Here is a 23,759-nt window from a genome sequence, read left to right on the forward strand (position 1 = left end):
CCGGCTTCGTCGACATGCTGTCTGATGCTGAGCCTGATGCTTCGGAAGATGACCAGCCCGGCAGCGATTTATGGCAGCGCGTCGTCGGCTCCGGCATGAGGGGTCATGACATCGGTTGTAATTATTTTATTTCTGTTGATGACGACACCGATACCACGCAACCGTGCCAAACGAGGGCATCGTTTCTGAAGTGCAGGACGAGAGTGGCGCTGAGGAATCGGGTGAGGATGAAACTTCGGAGCCAGCACCCATAAGTGCGCCTCTAGCAATGTGCTACATAGAGAGCCTCAGAGAACTTGTCTGTGCCAAGGTCCTCGGCGATAGCACGCTTCTGCTTTAAATAAACTGGAAACTTCCCTCATTGGATCTGCGCTGCAAAAACAGACGTCCATCACGGACTTTTTTGCAGAGAAAAAATTTTGTGCTTTGACAAGCAACTGTCTTTAAAACTGTGGTCCACTTACTACGAACTTCGGGATATAATGATTGGACGCCACGTGATGCTCATGTTCGTTATAAGCGGGCTCGACTGTATATGCAAAATTATAGCATAAAAAGTGGTTATGGCAAATGGGGCATCTGTTTGTGACTAATTTATATTTATTGAAGGAAGCATTGCATTAAGGATTTTTCACCAGAGAAAAGCATCTTCATAAATGTGGCCACATGGTTCATTGTCATGAACTTACTGGTCGTACAACTCTAACTTTTGCAACGCAAAGTTTCTTGAAGGAATGCTTCTTGCAAGTCAGTACTATCTCTGTGTATTCTACTGGTTTACTACTTACGTATTAGGTGTGGACTGGTGTAGTATAGAAGAAAATGTGGCAGTAGTTGCCTTCAGGGCAGTGCAGAACTATGGGTTTTTTGATGTAACTTCTTGAGAAGGGGGAAAGTTTAGATGCTAAAAGGCATAGATAATGTTTGTAAACACAAGAATAAGCATTTGATGCTTGTGTGGTTGTGATTAGTACTCACGATCAGTGGTGATTCTACTAGTCTCGGCACCACTGTGAATTTTCACTTCTAGGTGCAAAGCATGCAAGACCCAATGCGCTCATTTGCACTTAAAGTTATGAAAAAGGCACAGATTGTGGAGACAAGACAGCAACAGCATATCATGTCTGAGAAGATGATACTCGAGGAGGCCAACTGTGACTTCATCATCAAGTGAGCATCATTTGACAGAGCATCATTGGTAGCACTCAGGCAAATTCATATTCAGTATGTGTCCATGTTGCTTTACTGTGACATGGAATGCTACTACCCTTAAAATGCTTGAAAATTGCAAGCATCGGCTCTATAGGGTTCTTTTTAGGAATCCTATTGCCTGATATCTTTGTAAAAGGATACATACTCTACATTTTTGCTGCTGTCTTCTGCTGGATTCAGAATAGAATTTATTTATTTTTTATCACAAGAGGCAATTTATTGTAAGAAAAAGCTTGAAAGTTTGTTTGTAGGAAGGACCTATGTATATGCATGGCCATACCTTTTACCTCTGTCATTTCCTGCTTTTTTTCTCTTTTTATGGCTGAATACAAGGGGCTTCTAAAGTATTGACATCAGTATGGGTTATAGTTGCTGACCAATTTTTTGATCTTGAAATGGTAAGGAATGGTGTCGAAATAATCAAGCAGTCCGAAACGAACCTCTCGATAACTGTATGGTGTTATGGATGGTTTTCTGAAGATGTTTCATTATTCATTGTGTCCAAATTCTTGGAATCCAAAAAAGCAGTCTGCAACTACACATACATGCATTTCCAGAAAGTTGTAATTTGGAATGAGCTGATTAGTTTTTCGTTAATGTTTGTGCTTACAGTGGTTTGATGTAATAACCTAGCAGTTATATTAATGTTTGCGCTTACAGTGGTTTGATGCAATAACCTAGCAATTATAGTAATGCTTATGCTGTTTATCAAAAGATTTTGAAGTAACTCAAAAAGCAGTTTCAGAGCATTTTTTTTCTTGAAATTCCTAAGCTGTTAGTCAAATTAGTGCATTGTATAGCTTTCAGGCAAGTTCCCGGCTGTAGCAGGCACATTTGGATGCAGGCAAAATTAAAAGATGCCCGTGTGCTGTGTGATGTCAGTGAGGAGCCCTCCGCTACAGAGTCTGTCATAGATCATCTGTCGCTTTGGAATGTTCAACCCCTAGTACCACGTACCTTCCAAGCAAGAGTAGTTTTGCAATGTTTTGGTGTTATTTGCAATCACTGGAGCTGAAGCTCGTGGTTGAGATGTTTTTGATGCAGGAGTGATGGTCGCTGATGTGCTGCAGGTTGTACAAGACATTCAAGGATAGAAAGTACCTGTACATGCTGCTTGAGCCATGCCTGGGAGGAGAGCTTTGGACAATTCTCCGAGACCGGTCAGCCTTATTTGCATGTTCTGTGTGTTGGACTGTGCATGCTTTCATGGCAGGTTCAGGTTTTTGTTCTCTTAACCTTTGTATTATTTTCTATCCTGCAACAGTTCTGATGCTTTGCATATTTATCCTGCATACTATTTCATAACAGGAGCAGATGTCAATTGTAGCTGCATTTTATAGGAGTAGTGCATGGTGATGTGTGGCAGAGAAAAAGAAATGGCAATGAAAAATATAATTAGTTTGCAGGACAAAAAACTGGGCAAGGTACCATGAAATATTTTGCATTTAGACAAAGTAGATGGTCCAGTGCAAGATTGTACAAGTCACTGTAAATGATTCCGAGTCTGCATGGGTTGTCTGATGCTCATGAAGCACGAGTTGTTTTAAACGTATTGTGCCATGCACTACAAGCTTGAAGAGATAATTTAAGCAGAGCAGCACCACCAGATGTCCCGTAAAACAAATTTAACAGTGTAAACAGGTGGTATATACAGTCATGAAACAGGTGGGAAAGAATCAGTGTGGTAAATCTTTAGGAGATTAATGAAATGATTCATACCTAAACTTTGTTGTAATGGTCATACCTTTGCAACTTCAAGCTTGTAGAGTTACTTGGAAATCATTACATCATGCTTACTGAATAATTTTGATGAGGTTACCATATAGGTGTTGCATGTTGTAGAATTTGCCTGACAAAGATGAATTTCCATTCTACTAAGACTGTTAATAAGTTTCCTGCATTGTTGTGTGAGTGTCTTCATGACTTTTATGCTTTCAAGTGTGTAGCAGTTACATGCACACTCTAGGAAAGGAAAAGTTATATGCAAGGTACAAAAGGTGTATGCAGCTTGAACCAAGCTTAGTAAAACAAATAAAATAAAAGTCATTTGTCATACAGAGATGAGGGCAATAAAGTATTGTTAACAACTGTGTTACAGAACTAGTTAAGACAAGTGTTGCAAAATTTTAGATGTTTTTCTAAGAGCATGAAAGTCATCTCAAAAGTTGAATGGGGCTTTAAAAAACCAAATTTGATTAATGCCTCTTACATGGTATTTTTTTTAGGTCCCATAGGACTCTAGAAGAAAAAGTCAGAAAAGAAAGTGTGAAGAGAATGTTATCAAGTATGAAAAAAGTAGTAGAGTAGGTGAATGTGAAAAAAAGAGTTGGCTGGTGGTTTGCCATTGCTAAGCCTGAAATATTGTGCGAAACCACGGTTTTTGCAGCTGGACACCACTGCCACGTACCCCAAAGTGTGATTTAGGTGTCCACTGACCCAGGGAGCCAGTTATGTGCCTTTCCTTTCCTCAAAAATCAATGGAGTCTAAACCTTCGGCTGGTTTTTGAGAAAAGGAAAGGCACATAACTGCCTCAGTTTGTAGGTGGACGCTATCGCCTACTCAGAGTGCAATTGAGGTGTCCATTGACCCAGTGAGCCAGCTACACTTGCTACTCAGAAGCTATACACAGACACACACTGCTGAAACCCGGGGACTATGGCTAGATGTGCTTTCGCACTAAAGTGCCTCATGGAAGTGCATTTGTGGGGCTCAGTACTAGTGTTCTTAAGTACGTTCTGAACACATGAATCTTGCATGCCGGTCACAAAGGACCGGCAGGCGGCTGCATATTTTGTTGACCAGTGATCATACTCACCAACTTCAAAGAATGTTGTAGAGATTATTGTGTAGCAGTATGATCATCAGTATGATGCAGTCATGCACACTTTTTATCATAGGAACAATGCTGCTGACTCGGGCTGCCGACCTGACACCAAGAGTGAGAACTTAGCCGCAGTAAACATTGGGGATTTGTTCATTCAATATGTTCTTGGGTTAGCTGCAGTCTCGGCATACACACGTGTAGTTACGCAATACTTTTTTTTATTTTAAGGGGCTTTATTATGGCTTGGAAGAAAGCCACATGAAGTTACTCATTGCAAACAAGCCGCCGCGGTGGTTCGGTGGTTATGACGCTCGACTGCTGCCCCAAAAGACGCGGGTTCAATCCCGGCCGCTTCGGTCGAATTTCAATGGAGGCAAAATTTTAGAGGCCCTTGTACTGTGCGATGTCAGTGCACATTGAAGTACCCCTAGTGGCCGAAATTTCCAGAGCCCTTCACTACGGTGTCCCTCATAGCCTGAGTCGCTTCGGGACGTTAAACCCCAATAAACCAAACCAAAATTTTTCTAAGCATACTCTGCGAATTTTCGAATCACACGTGTTTTTAAATCGACTGTAAAAAATTTTCATTGGTCATGTTATTTGATGAGCTAGCACATTGCCATAAAATAAATGTTATTAGTTATGCATCATGACCACCAGCAATATACCGTTGGTCTCATCTGTGTATGATGCACCACACTTTTTAAGCTAGGTTGAAGTGACGAAAAACACGTTGCATAGATCACAAAGCCACAGATATGGCAACACTGTTATTGCAGTAGAAGATGCAAGTAAGAGACATCACTTTTGGGCTGAGCTGTAATGTTGGTTCTGTCTTGGCACCAGGCCATGATTGAGCATTTTATAGTGAAGTGTCATCTCGCATGAGCTGTGTTGAGCCTGTATTGATGAGTGAGATGTCATCAGTAGAATTTTGTGGCCTGTAATGCAGTCAGGATGACAAAATTTTGTGAACATTGATATGGAATACAACCAAACTGGTATAATTAGGTCAGGCCTTAAGGTTTCCTAACAACCAGAAGTTCCACACCCAAATGCTTTTTCACTTCAATCAAATTTTCGGCTTTTCAGTGGGAAAAGCAAGAGCTGAGGAAGCCACTTAGTATCATTCTAAAAGCATTGTTGAATATTCATGAAGTTGCTCACTACTCGTTACTCCCTGCATGAAAATAATTGTTAGGAAGCCGTGATGTATCATATTTGCTCACATAATGAGTGTCCTTTTTTTCCTAAAAAATCTGAAAATTTGGGGTTGCATTTACTACGTGGGGTAAAATATTCATAAAAATTTGGAAGCAGTAAAAACAGGACGAAAACCATAGGCTGGTGGAATAAATATTTCATCTGGTATGACTTATCGTCAAATTAATTAAAACACACTCCTCAACACGGTCAACAACGTTTATCTCAAACCTTCACGGATAACTCGCATAGTGACCCATAATTCTCTGTGAAGAGTGCACAGCTAGAGTTCACACTAGCACAACTCACAGCATTCAGCCGATCAAACTAAGAAACTCTTTGTGACCAGGCATGGTGTCTGTTGGTACTTGGATTTCTCACGGAACATTTTTATTGTCTTTTTGTCCCATAAGGTGAGGTATTAGTGCGAAAGACTATTCCAGTGGGTAAACCCCGAGCAAGATCTTGCGATGTTTGTGGGTTTGCGATGTTTGTAGGTTTGTGAAAAGTGAAATAAGTAAATAAAAAGAAATAAAATAAATATCCACGACTGGGATTCGAACTCGGGGCGGCGCGAACTGATCAGCTTTGGTGGCACTGCGCATGCGCCAAGGCGCACTTTGGCTCCACCACAGGACACATAGACCTACCTAGCTGAAACATGGTGCAACTGTGAATCAGAAGAAACATAGATGGCATGCACCATGTTACACACTGTAGCATTTCATATCATAAATGAATATTGAAATAAATTTAATGCATGGAAACTTGGGGAAAAGAGGTTTGCCATGGCTAGGTTATCTCTAAATGCCGTGTTCTGATCGCTCACAATATTTGCCAGTTTGCTGAAAAATGCTGTGAGCATTGACATGACCACCTATTTTCTCTAGTGGCAATTTTGATGACAACACCACAAGGTTCTACACAGCTTGTGTCGTGGAGGCCTTTGACTACCTGCATGCCAGGAACATCATTTACCGTGATCTCAAGCCAGAGAACATGCTGCTTGATATCAGTGGATACATCAAACTGGTATGTCAGCACTCTTCTACTTCAGTCTCTTTTGCACCACATCTGACCATTTTGTGTTGTCATTTGCTAAGAACTTTGGCTTGCATCTTTTCCAAAGTTCTTCGAACGATGCCTAATAAAAACACAATGCCTCGATATCTGAGACACCTCCTGTGTTGACTCCCATAGCACATTTACTATGGAAATGACATGGCTACGTTAGTTTGAGACATCCAGCTTTGGAGGTCCATGGGGCCTCTGCAATATTTTCTGCTACAGACCAATGCATGCTGAAAAAAAGGAATGCTTGCTCTCTCACTGGACTGCTTTCTGCTATAATTACATGCACTTACAGGTGGGCGTAAGGCACAGCTTGGAGAGTCTGTAACATTGCTGCTGCATGACCTGCATGGTTGGGCCCAGTAAACATATCTGCATACCTGTAGTGGCCCCTTCATCGCTGTTATGAAGTGTGTGTCCAATATGATGTGAACTGATGTGCTGTTTTTGTTAAATGACGTTAGTAATTTGACGCATACAACGCTCTTTATTCTTTATGCCTTTACAGATTCATAATTGGGTGAGATATCTTTGCTCATCCATTAAGTGCATAATGTCCAGTGTTGGTGGTAACGCGTTACAAGTAACGGCGTTACCGGTAACGCGTTACTTTTTTCGGTAACTTAGTAACGTACTCGTTACCATTTGGGACCTGTAGCGGGTAACATACTTACGTTAACATTTTTTGGTAACGTGAGGTGTTCCGTTCCTAGTTACTTTTTGTTCCAATTCTCCCCGCTCCGCCCCCTTTTTTAGGAAAAAAACGCGCAGAGCACTAATGTGATGTTGAAAATAACCAAAATGTACAGGTGCTCTCGACTACCTTTGTTGCGGCTCACATGCATGCCAGAAAATACCTTCCCTTGACGATGCACCTAACTAAAAAAAAAAGACAGAATAGCCATAAAGCACGAAACACGTGCACGAACACGCATTCACACACTTGCCTTCGCCTACATCCACTTCACACAACTCTCTAAATAGTGGAAGCATGCCGAGCATTTTGGAACATCACTTTTTTCAGAATTACTGTAGATTAGTTGAGAGTTCAGCGATGTTTTCTTTGTGAAGTTAGAATTGATGATGAAGTGCCATTTTGTGTTGAATGCCACATTCAGAAGATGGCTTCACCTTGTGCCACAGAGTTAGAATCCAACACTTGTAACTCTACAGGCAACTTTAGGCCACTATAACATTGCTAAGCTCCTGCACATTTGTGCAAAGTATTCTCATTAAATCAGTATATCACGTAAAATGGTTGTTTGGGCTGGAAGTTTTATGTGTAATATGAGCTTTATAAAATTGTTATCGTGAGTTCTTAAGGTGAAGACGCACTAATTAAAATTTATGGCCATGAAGTAATGGCAAAGTAACATGCGGTACTTTTTTTCGGTAATGGTAACGGTAACGCGTTAATTTTTTTGAAAGGTAACGTAGGGCGGTAACGCGTTTCTTTTTTCTTAGCGTAACGAGTAACGTATTTAGTTACTTTTTTTCGGTAACGCCTACAACACTGATAATGGCTCTTGGTTATGATGGGAGTGCGGATATATTTGTTACATCAGGTTTTAGAAAGTACGTGTTTAGTGAATATGTAGTGAGCATAGTGCTGTTGTGTGGCCACATCTGGCTTTATGGTGCTCATGTGGCTCTGTTTGTGCCTCATATGATTGTTTGATCTGAGTGCACGTCACACAGCGGCGCATGTGTCACATTCTTTTTTTGCTGCACCTGCGCAGGGGCATGTGTCATGCGCACGGCTCATGTAGGTGTGGCTGCATGTGCTCCAGGGCATGCGGTTTTGTTTTTGAACATGTGCAGGGCCAAAATTATTTGCACTGCATCACCGACAGAAATTGTGTTTTTGAAATGATGAAAACTGATATATATGTTCCTAATGGTGAGCTATTAATCTTTAAATGAATGAGCTGCCTAATTCAACTATTAGATCTCAGATTAGATTTCAGTTAGATTAGATTTTAGTTAGCCAGTATGCTAGTTCACGTCTTTGCTGTTTTTTGATGTTAAACACTAGTGACAATACTATACTGAAGAAAATGTTCCCTCAACTCAAAAAACCTATTTTTAATAATTACGAATAGTGTTAAGGGAAACATTGTGTATATGCAGTTAATTGCTGGTGCTGTATGGTTGCGCATACTTTCCTTGAAGATATTCTTGGGAAATTTACTATAATATTCTTTGAGGTTAAGCACAAGAGAACAGTCACCAATGCCCTGAGTAAGTTCCATAGAAGACCTATATGGACATGGAAGAGATGCCCCTGGGTCATAGGCTAAGTGTCCTAATGGTAGTCAAGGGTTCAACAGAATCCTGTCTGGCGAGGGGAAAGCATAGTGGTTGAATAAAACGCACACCTGCCAAAAAATGGTTTTAAAATATGACGTTTCGAGACCCCTACGGGTCCCTTGTTCACAATGAAGATGGACGGAATGGGCCGCTTCTTATATGCGCACTTGACAGCGCAGTGAATGGGCGTAGTTCTACGGGAGATTACCCTTCAACCTGTTAATAACGTTATCCGTAGTTTGTATATAAAAAGATCCTAAAAGCAGTCGTGACGATAAAGGTTTCATTGTATCTAAGATTGTGGCGTTTTCCCAGTCAATGGTGTGCTTCATTTCTTGAACATGCTCTGCCAGTGTGTTCGATGACGTGCGGAATTTGCTGACATCATTCTTGTGTTCTCTTAATCTTCTCTTAAAGTCGCCTGACTCGCCACTGTATGATGCATCGCAGTCTTTGCAGGGAATTTTGTACACAACTCCAGGGTAACGTGGGCGCTCCAGACGATCTTTAACGTGACAGAGCTGTTGTTTCAGCTTGCTGGACGGCACATGCACAATGCGCATGTCGTATTTTGCAAATAATTGCACCAGAGCCTCACTTGTCCCCTTGAGGTATGCTTGAGGTATGCTCCCGCGCTTCTGTTGTCCAATGAGTCGGGGCTCGGCAGGTTGCAGAGAGTGGCGTTGTTCGTTTTGCAGCAGTTATCGAGGATAACCATCTTTTTATATACAGGCTATGGATAACGTTATTAACAGGACAAAGGGTAATCTCCCGGATAACTATGCCCATTCACTGCGATGTCAAGTGCGCATATAAGAAGCGGCCCATTCCGCCCATCTTCATTGTGAACAGAGACTCGTAGGGGTCCCGAAACATCGTATCTTAAAACCGTTTTTTGGCGAGTGTACGTTTTATTCAACCACTATGTCCTAATGGTCATGCATGTCCAGTGAACCGTTTTTGTAGTTCCAAGAAATATCTGATTGCACAGCCCCAATATCCGCAGGATATGCATGGGGCATAACTATTTTTACTGGGTAGTAGATGCCTCTTGGGTGTTGTTCATAGACTTTCATTCTAGATTTGTGAGTTTTGTGAGCACTTGCATGCTGTAATGTAGATTTCGCCTGCTTTCCTTACAGGCATGCATTTTTTTTTCTTTGCCAAATATATATATGGTGATGTTATATCCGTTGCCTGCTTTCTTCAATACATAAATATGCATTATAAAATAGTGTTTCGGTGAGATTAGTCAGGAACCTTTGCTCGTAGCATTTTTCACAGCTTCTGCTACACTGCGACTTGGCTAAGAATATTTAATGCTGCAGATTGAACCTGACTGCTCGCATAACACAGCAAAGTGACTCTGCAAGCATTTTTTTCTGGATTCTGTGTGTGCAGGTGGACTTCGGTTTTGCCAAGAAGTTGGTAAACGGTCGTAAAACGTGGACCTTCTGTGGCACCCCTGAGTATGTAGCTCCTGAGGTCATCCTGAACCGAGGGCATGACATCTCTGCTGACTACTGGTCCTTGGGTGTGCTCATGTTTGAGCTTCTTACTGGCGCGTGAGTTCATTATACTTTGTCTGTGGGTGTTTACGTTTTGCATGTGCTATGGGAAGCGGCAGCTGTGGTCACTGCTATCAGAAGTCACAAAAAAAAAAGCCAATGCAGAAAAACAGCATTATCTGTTTTTCTGCCTGGCTGACCAAGAGAAACATCTCAAGGGAATTTGCACATTTTTGTAAAATGGTGGTACAGAGCTGTGGAATCGTCCAGAGATGTAGCAGACGAAATTTCGACCCCACTTGAAAAACAAAAAGGAAACAGGTTTCAGAAACATGAATGGAACCAGTTCATTTCCATTTGGTTACAGCTGTGTTATTGGAACTCATATATTTTTCTTAACAATGGCTGGGAGGCTCATTAGCCATTCCCGTGTTATTATCTCACAATGTGACAATGGTGCTGTTATTTGCAGTATAATTACCTAAAGTTCTAACACTTACACTCAGTTGTCGCGTCAAGAAAACTTGCCCCTTTATCACTCCACGTAAACAGCGTGAGACCAGGACAATACAAGAAAGGGCACACAGCAACACGAGTGATGTAAATTGTCCTGTTTTTGTGCTCTTTATGTGGTATGAACAACCAACCCACCCAACAAGTGCAATTCTTTTATCACTGTTGCATGTATACATGCAGGAGTAATCCAAAAAAACATTGTTGAGCAGTAACATGCATATTTTCTTTGTTTAAATGAAGATAGCAAGAAAGCATGTAACTGTGGCAGTTATTTTAGGCTTCTGTTATGCTTATGAACAAAATAAGCATGACAATACTACAGTGCTACTGCAGAAGATAGAGTGAAGGAGGACAAGGAGGCAATCTTGTCATTTAGGAGAGTGTTCATGAACTGTCTCATTTTGAGCTGGCTCATCAACAGTACTACCAGGAAAGGGATGAAGGGGTTAAAGGGGCACCACGATGTTTTCCTCATTGCCGATTAATCTGATTAAATGGATTCCTCATGTATTCCTGCAGTGACCAGTGCAAAAAATTTATTGAAATCGGAGCATGGCAATTAAAGTTATTCCACTTAGAAAATTCGAAATAAAAACATCAGAGGAAAATGCGTTGCACTCGCCCAGTCTCAGCCCATTTCACTCATCCAGGGCTGAAATTGGACGCTACCAATCAGAACCGAGCGTAGCACACATGCAGTGAAAGGTTGCCTGCAATTGTTCCTTTGCCAGGGCAGCCCACAGTCGCGCATTTTGATGGCGTCATCTCCCGCATACGCACCGTAGACAGGGCAGGGTTGACTAATCCTGCAAAGGAAGCTCCCTGATGTTTCTTTGTTGCTAAGATTGTAAGGCAACACCAATCTCCCCTCCCTCAACCTCGCCTCTTGTCTTCTGTCCGGCTTCTCTCCACGTTTTTGGGCAAGATGTTTCCACTCGCTTTTTGTTTTTTGGGTGGGGGCTGCCTTCTTGGTGTGGTTTTAACAACAGCTCTCACCTGCACAGAAGTTTGAAGCAAAATGGAATGCTGCTCTTGGGAATATTACCATGCTGAATTATTATGTTAGAGAGCCTTCCACTTCATCTGTATTGAACAATTCTCAATTATTCAGTTACAGTTAATGTTTAATGCAGAGATTTATCCTGGGGCTTGCCTGCCAGATTTTTGCAAATCCAATTCTCTATTCCTGCTTCATGGCAACAACTTTTGCGTTCATACTGCTGATCACAATCCAAGTACGAGCTCACCCAGACAACATTAACGGCCACCTGTGTCATTGTAAGCTTACACTGTATTCATGGCCACATATATGTCGGAGGATCAGGTTAAAATGCTACCCAGGCTTCGCCCTATAAAACTGCCTCGTGCCCCTCCTGAAAAAAATTTCTGGCTGCCTGCCTGGTTAGTATACAGGGGCTTCTGTGGCAGTCAGCAGGAATGTATTTCTGCAGCAGTTTCACTTAGCGTTTCGCATGTTCATCTGAAATTTTTAACTTTTTTTGCAAAAGTAAAGTCATCATCATCATCATATCATCAGCCTGACTGTGCCCACTGCAGGATAAAGGCCTCTCCCATGTCTCTCCAATTAACTTTGTCCTGTGCCAGTTGCGGCCACCCTATCCCCGCAAACTTCTTAATCTCATTGGCCCACCTAATTTTCTGTCGTCCCCTGCTACGCTTACTTCCTCTTGGAATCCACTCCGCTACCCTTAAGGACCAGCGGTTATCTTGCCTTCGCATTACATGCCCTGCCCAAGCCCATTTCTTTCTCTTGATTTCAACTAGGATGTCACTAACCCGCACTTGATCCCTAACCCATTCTCCCCTCTTCCTGTCTCTTAACGTTACACCTATCATTTTCCTTTCCATAGCTCGCTGAGTCGTTCTTAAGTTGAATCCTTTTCGATAGCCTCCATGTTTCTGCCCCATAAATGAGTACCGGTAAGGCACAGCTGTTATAATTAGTATAGTACTTCTGTCTTCAGGGACATTGGTAAACTGCCATTCATGATCTCAGAGAACCTGCCACATGCACTCCACCCCATTCATTTTTCTAGTTATTTCACTCTCGTGATCCGAATCTGCAGTCACTACCTGCCCTAAGTAGACTTATTCCCTTGCCACTTCCAGCACCTCGCTAGCAATTGTAAACTGCTGTTCCCTTCCGAGAGTGTTGAACATTACTTTGGTTTTCTGCGTATTAATTTTTAAACCCACCGTACTGCTTTGCCTGTCTGACTCATTGATCACGCTTTGTAGTTCATCTCCTTAGTGACTTAGTAAGGCAATGTCATCAGCGAATTGCAGATTACTAAGATACTCTCTATTAACTCTTATCCCCAACAGTTCCCAATCCAGGCCTCTGAATGCACCTGTAAATGGGTAGTGAATAGCATTGGCAAGATCATGTCTCCCTGCCTGATACCCTTTCTTATTGGAATTTTATTGCTGACTTTATGGCAGACTATGGTAGCTGTGCAGCCATTATAGATATCTTCTAGTATTTTTACGTAACGCTCTTCTACACCCTGATTCTGCAATGCCTGCATGACTGCTGAGGTTTTGACTGAGTCAAATGCTTTCTCATAATCTGTGAAAGCTATATATAGGGGTTGGTTATATTCTGCACATTTCTCTATCACCTGATTGATAGTGTGAATATGGTCCATTGTCGAGCATCCTTTATGGTAGCCTGCCTGATCATTTGATTGATTAAAGTCTAAGGTTGCCCTGACTCTATTAGCGATTACCTTATTAAATACTTTGTAGGCAACGGATAGTAAGCTGATCGGCCTCTAATTTTTCAAGTCCTTGGCGTCTCCCTTGTTATGAATTAAGATAATGTTAGCGTTAACGTCCTGATTACATTGGCTACTGTATAGATTTGTGTAGAACTCTTCAGCTACTTTAACTGTCTTATCCATATTGCTAGTGACATTGCCCTCTTTGTCTCTTAACACATGCATCTGGTTTCTGCCAATGCCTGGTTTCCTCTTCACTGCTTTTAGGCTACCTCCGTTCTTTAGAGCATGCTAGATTCTCTAGCCATATTAAACATCCTTATGCCGGCTACCTTGCACTTGTTTATTAACTTTGATAGCTCTGCCAGTTCTATTCTGCCTGTGGGGTTCGACGCTTTCGTGCTTTGACGTTTCTTAATCAGGTCTTTGGTCTCCTGAGATAGCTTGCCGGTATCCTATCAAACCATCCTACCGCCTACTTCTACTGCACACTCCATAATAATAGCTGTGAAATTATCATTCATTGGTTGAACATTAGATCATAGTCTTGAGTTAGTCTGTTCTGCAGCTATATCCTGAATTCCTCTAGTTTCCCTCTTACCGCTAATTCGTTAATGGGCTTCCACATCCCTAGTTTCTTCCATTTTCTCTTCAAGTCTAGGCTAATTCGAGACCTTACCATCGTGTGGTCGCTCCAGCACACTTTTCCGAGAAACTCAACGCCTTGCATGATGCCAGTGTGTGCGCATAGTATGGAATCTGTTTTATTTTTAGTCTCACCATTGGAGCTCTTCCACATCCACTTTCTGTTCTCTCAAAGTAAAGTACTCAATACTTATTTGCGACATATTTTGTTTTTGTACATTTCTACTTTTTTAGGTAGCAATTCTCTACACAACTGTCCAGTCAAATGAGTCATTCTGTTTGTTAACTGCTTATGAGGGAATTTTTTTTTTTAGATATTTAAAAAGGTGACACTTGTTGTTTTGGCAGGAAACAACACTAAAACAGGAACCATTGCAGTACAGAAGCTTGAACACCAGCAGAGTAGCAGTGAAATGCATGTGACGCTCCTTCGCAATGTCTGGAACATTTGTTCCACAGTACCTCCTAGCATTTGCTCCATAGTACCATTGCATTTTTGTTTGTTTGGTTGGCTATTTATTTATTTGTCCCATTACCCACAGTGCCATAGATGGCATTACTGTGAGGGGGAGGATATCACAATGAAAGGGGACAAAAGAAAAAGTACAGGTGATTTATCATGTGAACAAATAACCTCTGATAACGCAAAAAACACACAAACAACAAAGAACCTTAAGAATAGAGAGCAATAATTGTATCATAAACACATGTCACAGGGCTTAGCGATTACAGGAAAATATGCCTTGAGTTCTAGAAAAATGCATTTTTGCATAATAACATTCCACAGCGTACAAACACTGATGCAGCAGTGAGGAAAGTTTATCATTTCCAGTAATGGTGGCCACATCTCGGTGTAACTTGATTCCAATTTGAAATTGTCCGGGGAAAAAATGACATGTTAAATCGTGCACTTTCATACCTTAGTCTTTTTGTCATGGTCTCATCGTAAAGAAACATAATTGGGAGAAAGTAAGTATGTACTTATCAGGTTGTATACCTGTTTGAGAGTGAAAAATATTATGAGGAAATTTCAGTTTTAGCATCTTCCTGTGTTTCTCTAATGAAATCCAGCCAGGGCTCTTCTTAGTGCGTGTTACTCTGAACTGTCTGAATTGTGCATTTTCTGAGAGCACATTGAAGCACTAAATTTTGCATTTGTTGTTTTCGCTCAATATAAGTTTTGGGCCAGGGATCCCACATGCTACAGGCGTAATCAAGTATGGACCTAATATATGTTGTCTACAATAGCTGTTTAATTCCCGAAGGAAACTGCATAACACTACAGCATAGGAAACCTAATGTCCAGCATGCTTTGGCTGGGATTTTTTCAGAATGGCAGTGCCATGATAAGTTGGGGTAAAGGTCACATCAAGATATCTGCACTCACGCATGGGAATTAGCTCACTAGTGTTAATGAAGTACTTGTACTCGTGGGCAGGTCTCTTTTTTGTAAACAACATGTATGCTGTTTTTTGCAAGTTTATATGCATACACCAAGTGCTGCAGCACTCAACTACACTGTTCAACTCATTGTGAACAGGCACACATGGGAAGAGAGGTCAGCATGTATATCACTCATATAAATTATAAACAACAATGGACCTAGAACTAACCCTGTGTAACTCCTGATGTCACATAAACCTCATGCGATCTTTTCACATCTTATGATGCCACAAAGAAAAATTTGCCAGGTTATGTCTATCGTTATCATTTTATTATTATGAATAGTGGCCTTGAGAAAGAAAGTGGTAGGCTTTGATCTTCTTGGCAATTACTTTCAGTCTTAAATATTTCTGTCATATTTAAAACATGCTAGCAAATCCTGTGATGGCTGGCCAGCTTAATAAGATAGAGTGCCATTTACTAGTGCGCTTCGTTATCCAATGAGTAGACCTTTAATATATAACTGCTTCACTGTGCTTTTTCAGGAAAGAAAACAGTAAGAGCATACGTGTGTTTATGTGTCTGTGGTTGTCATGATAGGGGAAAAGTGCTATCTACACTGCAACTGTATAGCATAAACTGCTGATACCTGAATTATGAGGCAATGAGGGAGAAGGGGAAAGAAATAGGTTTAAAGTGGGTAAAGAGAGGGACAAGATTATATGTAGAGATATATGGAAGAATATGTAGAGATACAAGAAAGGGCAACTGGCCATTTTTCTTTTGTTGAGCAACACTTTCTGTTGGGCTAGTTGTTCTTCCATGATCTGTGATGAACCAGTGTGGAAAGACAACAGACTAGAATAGGAGGACGATGTGGACGGAGGCAATGAACCATAAACTTTTATTTCGGAAGAAACGGGGACAATAAACTCATACAGTTTCCTGTCACCTTTTACCGTTTTAGCTCTTTGCTGCGCTGTTTGTTGCCCTTTCACCTTCTTATATCTTCTGTTGTTTTTGGCTTTTAAGGTCATGTCTTTCATTTTACCACCTTGGGTTTGTCATGTTTCTTGTTGATCGTTCTTTTGCCTTGATGTGGCATAGAAAACAGCTTTGCAGATTTTGCTGGCTAGTGTCTCTCTCACTGTTATTGGCTCAACAAAGTTTTCCTATTTTTCACGCTGTATTTGTCTTTTCTGGTGTCTCCTGATACGTTTTTATATCAAAATGGTTCTTGCCTAGCTCGCTACGTCACGGGTCCTGACAGGAAACTGCATTAATATGTTGTCCCCGTTTCTTGTGATATAAAAGTTGATAGTTCAGTGCTTCCATCCACATCATCCTCCTTATACTCTAGTCCGTTGTGTTTTTGCCCTGGTTCTTCAAAGATTTCTCTGGTTGATCATCGCAGTGTAGCCACTTACAAGAAGCCAGAACCAAATTTGTTGTGTTTTCTTCCCTGAGGCTCTGAAATGTTAAGTCTAAACACTCTGCATCCACTTAACCATCAGGCTGCCCTTTTTCTTGGACATGGCCAAGTCACTAACAATCAAGAGTATGTTTAGGCCCATGCCACATGTTCTTGAGCCTGTGGTACCTCTGCACAGCAGATATCTGCAGACTGCTGGGGTCCTTCCAGAAGAGGGCATGTGACCATATGGCAGCTATTGCACTCGCAAATATTTGTTCTTGTGTCTGTGTATGACAGTTCAGGTCATTTTCCAACAGTTTGGAAACATAATAAGTTGTGAGTTTTCAAGCTTAAAGGTGCTGTGTGTGGTTAGAAAAACTGCAGTAAACAGTAATAACCAATATAAGTCAGCTTTTATTTTATTTTTATCCCTGTTTTAATAAGAAACCATCCAATTTTCGGCCTTTTTGTTGAGCTATAGTACCAGTGTGCCTCTTGTGCTTAAGGTCCCAGATATACTGAAAGTCGCAATATTTTTAAAGTTGTCTGAATTTGTGTGGAGAATTATGTATGCCTAAAATGGAACCTGGAGCAACCATTAGTAGTTTGTTTTGCTCATCTCTATTGACTAGATTACTGTATTTGAGCCCTTATGTTCTCTAAGAAGCTGCCTATATGTTTTTCTCTGTTAATATTCTTTGTTGTCATTGGTGGGCGCTATTGGTTCATGAATATATGAGGTGACCTGGATGAATATGTACCTTGCACTTATTTTTATTATGTAGGCCTCCATTTACGGACCCTGACTTCATGAAAACATACAATATCATCCTGAAAGGGATCGATGCTATTGACTTTCCGAGATGCATCACACGAAATGCTACAGCCCTCATCAAAAAGTTGTGCAGGTGAGTGCTAAGTATTGTCTTATTTCACTTTTTACTCTTATTATCCTTAAATTGCCCTAGCTTGTTTTTTACACAAGGATTCTTCACAATAGTCAAAAACAAATTGATCCTTCTTTTGCTCATTCGATCTTAAAGGGGCTATGGCATGGTCGTTCTTCTTATTGCAGTTTTGCACTTCAGTAACTAATACAAGAGCTTATGGTTCAATTTCCGAAATTTGGCTTCCTTGGACGCGCTGCATATTCCAAAAAATGCGATCGAAACTGAGACCGGAAGACTCCTCCCACCGGCAGCGACCGCCATATTGAACGCTCTCGTGACGTCACTAGGGCATGCAGGGAGCAACGTCGTCTGCTCTCGTTGCTGCAATATGCGCAGCGAGGTCTCATTGCCCCCTGTACTTTCGCGCGCGATTGAAGTAGCAGTCATCCCCCATATGTGAGTGATTGGTGCCACAAAAGCGATAATAACAGTAACGCAGTTTTGCTTCGGTATAGGTAGGGTCCGGTCGCACTATAGGCCAATGCGACAGCAATCGACGGTCGGTGGGCTGGTCGGTATGCAAATTTTATCGCTGACGCACTGGTCTGTCACGCTAGACTGATGACGGCGCCAGCACAATCAACGACCCCGTATCGTTGTAATGTTAAGAGTCAGCTTAGCAGGAACCAGAAAAGTGTGGTAGGGGCTAGCTTATTGGATCTCATGCTAGGCACGGCGACACACGCGATGTGCGTGCATCAGCGAAGATGTGCTTTCAGTCGGTGCCTGCGCATAGAACCGATCGGCGAGGCAAGAGACACGGGCAGGAAACGCCGCACGACGGTGCCGCTCGTCACTCGCCGCCGTCGCCTGGGCTTGTGCGGCCGAGCGAAAGCTTCACGCCCGGTGAGGCGACGGCCGGAAAAACTGCGCTTGTGTACCTTATCCATATTGAAAAAAGTGAAACGAGAGGCTACATATCATATCTTCACACTGTCTTACTAATCAGTGAGGAATTTTTGCCATATTTTTGAATTTCGGTCGGCGGTGAACCACTGGCCCCTTTCGTGACGAGGCCTAGCGAGCACGCAGAATTCGTGTGTGCGATTTCGGCGATTGCGGAGAGCGAATTCGCAAGTTTTAGCGCCTGCAAATAGCTGTCGAACATATTTCTGGCTACAGTGCCCTCAAAGCGACGACTGCCTACACCGCAGGACGCCAGTACAATAAGGGGGAAGTGCCGATATGTGACCCGGTCTGCATAGCATGTGCAGAAGGCAGCCGGCAGCAGCCGTCGGAGTCGACTGTGGACAACAAATCTGGTTTATTTCATTAATTCAAGTAATGTCCGAACGTATCTTTAGCTAAATCGATTTAAAATTAAATTTTGGTGACATAAGAGAAAGCAGATACAATTAGCGGGAAGTGCCGGTATCCCACGTGAAGCGTTTCCCAAGCAGGCGATATAGCATCGTCGGCGCTTATTGCAGTGTTATCGTGGTGTGTAAATGAGTAAAACTGCAATTTATTAGCAAGAGTGCGTAATATATTTAAGATAAGGAGAACCCACTTTGCATTTTATGCCACCTAAACGAGCAGTACTGTTTGTGCACAGCCATGTAAACAACCTCAGCGCGGGGCTGCAGTTGTAATTGTCGCACTCCTGGGGCACAATGCTCAGGCACAGCAAAATGCTAAATGCTGTACTATTATTTTGAAGCACTCATTTAGACGGCGGCGACTATTCATCGGTGCGGGCAGTGAAAGCATTCGAGTCGCGTAGGGTTTTGCAAGCGGCTTGGTTCGTGCAAAAGGGTTCTACGAGTCGAAGGAAATGTATGTTCCACTTACAAACGCGTACATGCAGCGGGGAAGTCATCGCACTCGGCACTTCTCTCTGCTCCTTTTGTGCCTCAAGGTTACTCTAGTGCCACCTTTTGATAATTTGAGTTTAATTATCGAGCCGATGAATAGCGGACAAGAACTTGGTAGCTAGCTACAAAGTGCCGCGGCTTTCACGGTGCACATCGTCGAAGGCATGCACGGCACGTGCTGCTCAAAAGAGACCACACTCGTAACATACAAACAGCATGCTTCTAAGCGTAAATAATAAAGCAGGGGTCTATTGATTTCTGTTTCCTCAACAATCGGAAAGTGGGTGCCACGAGCAAGTCCGCTTTCCCAAGGATCACTCAGCTCGCGTATTAAGTTGAAGGCTTCCCAAAAGAGAACATGGAAAATGCATCTTATTTTGCTAAGCTAAAAGAAATAACTTTTCGAGTGACCGCTGTCTATGGTGTGCATGCAAGCACCTCAACAACTCGCAGCAGACGGCGCGGGGCGTATATGCCCTCATGACGTCAGCGACCAGAGGTTGCCAGACCAGCAAGCAGTTCGCAGAAGAAACGAAAAAAATTCGTTTTAAAAATATTTACCGCAGAGAATCAACTGAAAATTCGGGGGATGGTAATTTAACCTGTTGGGAATTAAAGGCGATAAGCAGGGTATGCGTGAAAATAGGCTGTCATGGCCCCTTTAAGTTATGTCCTTTAGAGGCTCTACTTATGAACTACACAACTTATTTTTCTATCAATATATGCAGACTGAGCTTACTTCTTATTGTTTAGAAGCAAACTATGGTGGTATCAGGACTAGCTGAATTACTCTCTTATAAAATTCCACTTCCACTTGTATAACTGCACCTTGGCATGGTAAGATTGAAAAAGTAGCCATTTAACTGCTATATTGGTCTGCTTTGGAAGCCAGTTAAGCTCACAGGCCTTGGATTCCTCAGTTTCTGTGCACACTTTAACGTGCTACAGTTACCATGCTAGTGCAGTGCTTGTCCTCACATTATTTCTCTTGAATATTTTATAGTTGGGTGTTTATTGACTGTAACTAAGTGTGCAGTTATTATGAACAATCATGCATTGTTGCATATTCACTTAACTTTAAGAGCACTTAGATTGTGCATATTCAGCCTTAGACCAGCATTTTTCAAGAGCTTGAGGACATAAAAAGCATGGTTTAGTACTAAAATTGGCACAAAGACTAAGTATTGGGGAAAAAGACAGTCACATGCAGTTTCAGGAGAGGTGCAGAGCTTATATAAGCATTGGATATACCAACTCCTACAGTTGGAGTGACAATAACTCACATGTCTGTCATGGCCAATTCTTTGTTTCTGAATGACTGTATAGTTTCATGTTGGCTGCAAACTCGTGACGTAGTCTTGAATCTCAGTGACGTGTTGCATGCAGCATTGTCCTCAATCACCTGCGTAATTTTGCTGAAATGTTGGTCACTTACATTAGAACAAGTTTCTGATCATAAATTTATTCAAGATAGTGTCTCAGAAATTTTGTGATCTTTGCACATCTCTCTTTTAAGACAGGAAAAGTGCAATCAATTGGTCTCATTAATAAACTGAGAAAATTATATTTAGTTTGTATATATTGCTAGTATTTTTTATCGTGATGAATTTATAACTGTGCCCCTCATAACTCGCATGCCGCTTCTGGTCGTTAAACCCCATGCACCATACCGATTTCCAACTACAGTGGGTGCCCCACGTGACTTGAGCCAAAGTTTTAAGAGTATATTTGGGACTATTAGAAGATGCAACTAAAAGCATGTTGTTAGCCAGTCACTATAGAGTAACTCAAAGCATTTTTGTTTTCCATCTGATTATTTTTCAAGCTTTAAAAAGTGCAAAAATTTTAGTTGTAAAGCTGCGGGGCACCCTGTAAAAATTTGATGCTGAAATTCTGCTCTTGCTGGTGGCACCCTGTGTTAATAAATATTGTAACAAAAAAGGTCTGATTGGTGAACCAAGTGGTTTTGCTTTTATTCTTTTCCTCGGATTCACTGAACAGCTTGGTGGGATGCACATTATAGAAATGATCAACACCACTTGCATTTCAGGAAAGTGTAAATGGGGGATGAAATCAGACTTCATTTGTGATTTTCTCTGTAATGCAGTCACCTTTACACGCCAAAAAAAATCAGTGGTAGTATTGCTAAGAGATCGGAACGTTAAGAGATCGGAAGCGGGCAGAGTGGGTGAGGGAACAAACACGGGTTAATGACATCCTAGTCGAAATCAAGAGAAAGAAATGGGCTTGGGCAGGGCATGTAATGCGAAGGCAAGATAACCGCTGGTCTTTAAGGGTAACGGAGTGGGTTCCAAGAGAAAGTAAGCGTAGCAGGGGGCGGCAGAAGGTTAGATGGGCGGATGAGATTAAGAAGTTTGCAGGCAAAGGGTGGATGCAGCTGGCAAAGGATAGGGTTAATTGGAGAGACATGGGAGAGGCCTTTGCCCTGCAGTGGGTGTAGTAGGGCTGATGATGAATGAATGATGAATGAATGATCTCAGTCTAGCATAGCTTCTTGTTTTCATTGATGATTCCTTTTATTGTCCCTTAAAGGAATGAGTAACCATCACATTCTGTTCCTCATGTAACTACAGTTAGTTAGCCCTTTTAATGAGTTAAGGGCCAGCTTTGCAATGGCAGTTTTGCGGAAAGCATCATAGCAGAGGCTTTTATACTTTTTAGAAATTTAGGAGAATACTGTTCTTGTAATTCTTACTGCTGCAAAAATATCTAGCACTGACTCGGTGCTCGATACTTTTCTGCTATGAACATTCCAGACCAGACGGGTGGGTGCCTGTCAAACCCTGGGTCTGATGAGATATTTACTGAATCTCTAACATTTTTTTGCTCCATTTCCAATTTGGCACACAGAAAACACTGAAAGTACTGCCCAATACAATAACGGTAAAAGTGATGGTCTTGTGACAATAGAATCTTCAACACCTCACTACAATCCTAGATGTGCGTTTAGCTGCACAGACCTACAGTACCAGCTGCATCTATCCTAACTCGCAAGTGTATCTTCAAGGGAACAGGCGGGGCCTGTACTTTGTCTTGCAAAGCAGATCCTTGGCTGAAGCAGCAAGCAACAGCCCGGTGTATGTTGCGGCCTGATAAAAAGTGTAGGATAGATGATGTCAGTTCTTATGGTCATTATCACATTTTTGACAGTGCAGTACTGCAGCCTACAGACTTCTGGCACTGTCTCGCTGCTTCTCACCTGAATGGGACAGAGTAGGCCATGTGACGAGTATGCTGTAGTGGGATATGTGCTTGCAGGTGTGGTTTTGTGCCCTCCTTGCTGCACTGTGTCAGTTTGGCATCCCAGAAGGGCCAGAATTTATTGCACCACAGTGACGAGCACAGTAAAGTTTTTCCAGATTTAAGCAGCTGATCTGACTATTATATATATAGCCTTGGTGTGAACCTCTAATTCCAATTAATTGATGGCAGTAGTTAAGGTAACTATTAGAGCTTACTTTACCAGCTTACTACTTTACACAATTCACCTATTTTCTGGCATCTGCCATAGATAAATGCTGAAATTCTAAAGAGGCCACCTTTTCACCTCGAAATGCGTGTTTGTAACATTAGTGAAAGCCTTCGCTGGAGCGCCTAATGTGTGTTTAGCCACCGTGGCGGCTCAGTGTTTATGGTGCTCGGCTACTGACCCGAAAGACACGGGTTCAATCCCGGCCGCGGCTGTCAAATTTCAATGGAGTCGAAATTCTACAGGCCCATATACTGTGCGATGTCGGTGCACGTTAAAGAACTCCAGGTGGTTGAAATTACCAAAGCCCTTCACTACAGCGTCCCTCATAGCCTGAGTCGCTTTTGAACGTTAAACCCCTATAAACCAATCCCTAATGTGTGTGTTTGCGTGCATGTGTGTGCCTCCCAGCATATGGAAATCACAGTGCAGCTCTCTCATTCCTGCAAGAAACGTGGCCTTAAAAGCAGGATAAATGCTACTGTGAATCTGTTGCAGGGACAACCCAAACGAGAGGCTAGGTTATGGTAAAGGAGGAATCCGGGACATCATGAAACACAAGTAAGTTCCTACAGACTTGCGCATGGCCATTTGGCCAAAAAGCTATTTGTTAAAGTTGTGTGTTCAGGGCTGATTTTATGCATTTCTACCTTTTTATTTTGGTATGCAATTTGTAA

General features: G+C 42.0%; 1 protein-coding gene across 3 annotated transcripts in view; it reads left to right on the forward strand.

Moving 5' to 3' along the window:
• The window catches only part of for (cGMP-dependent protein kinase for), a 163,166-nt gene that overhangs the window by 133,923 nt on the left and 5,484 nt on the right, over positions 1-23,759 (forward strand). For all 3 annotated transcript variants that reach the window (XM_077649183.1, XM_077649182.1, XM_077649184.1), the window contains 6 exons: positions 1,031-1,170; positions 2,283-2,372; positions 6,131-6,272; positions 10,023-10,186; positions 17,614-17,736; positions 23,581-23,643. In XM_077649183.1, the coding sequence (XP_077505309.1) occupies positions 1,031-1,170; positions 2,283-2,372; positions 6,131-6,272; positions 10,023-10,186; positions 17,614-17,736; positions 23,581-23,643 (722 nt within the window). The remainder of the gene's footprint in view (positions 1-1,030; positions 1,171-2,282; positions 2,373-6,130; positions 6,273-10,022; positions 10,187-17,613; positions 17,737-23,580; positions 23,644-23,759) is intronic.

Source organism: Amblyomma americanum, chromosome 1, assembly GCF_052857255.1.
Source record: "Amblyomma americanum isolate KBUSLIRL-KWMA chromosome 1, ASM5285725v1, whole genome shotgun sequence".
NCBI classification, from domain to species: Eukaryota; Metazoa; Arthropoda; class Arachnida; order Ixodida; family Ixodidae; genus Amblyomma; species Amblyomma americanum.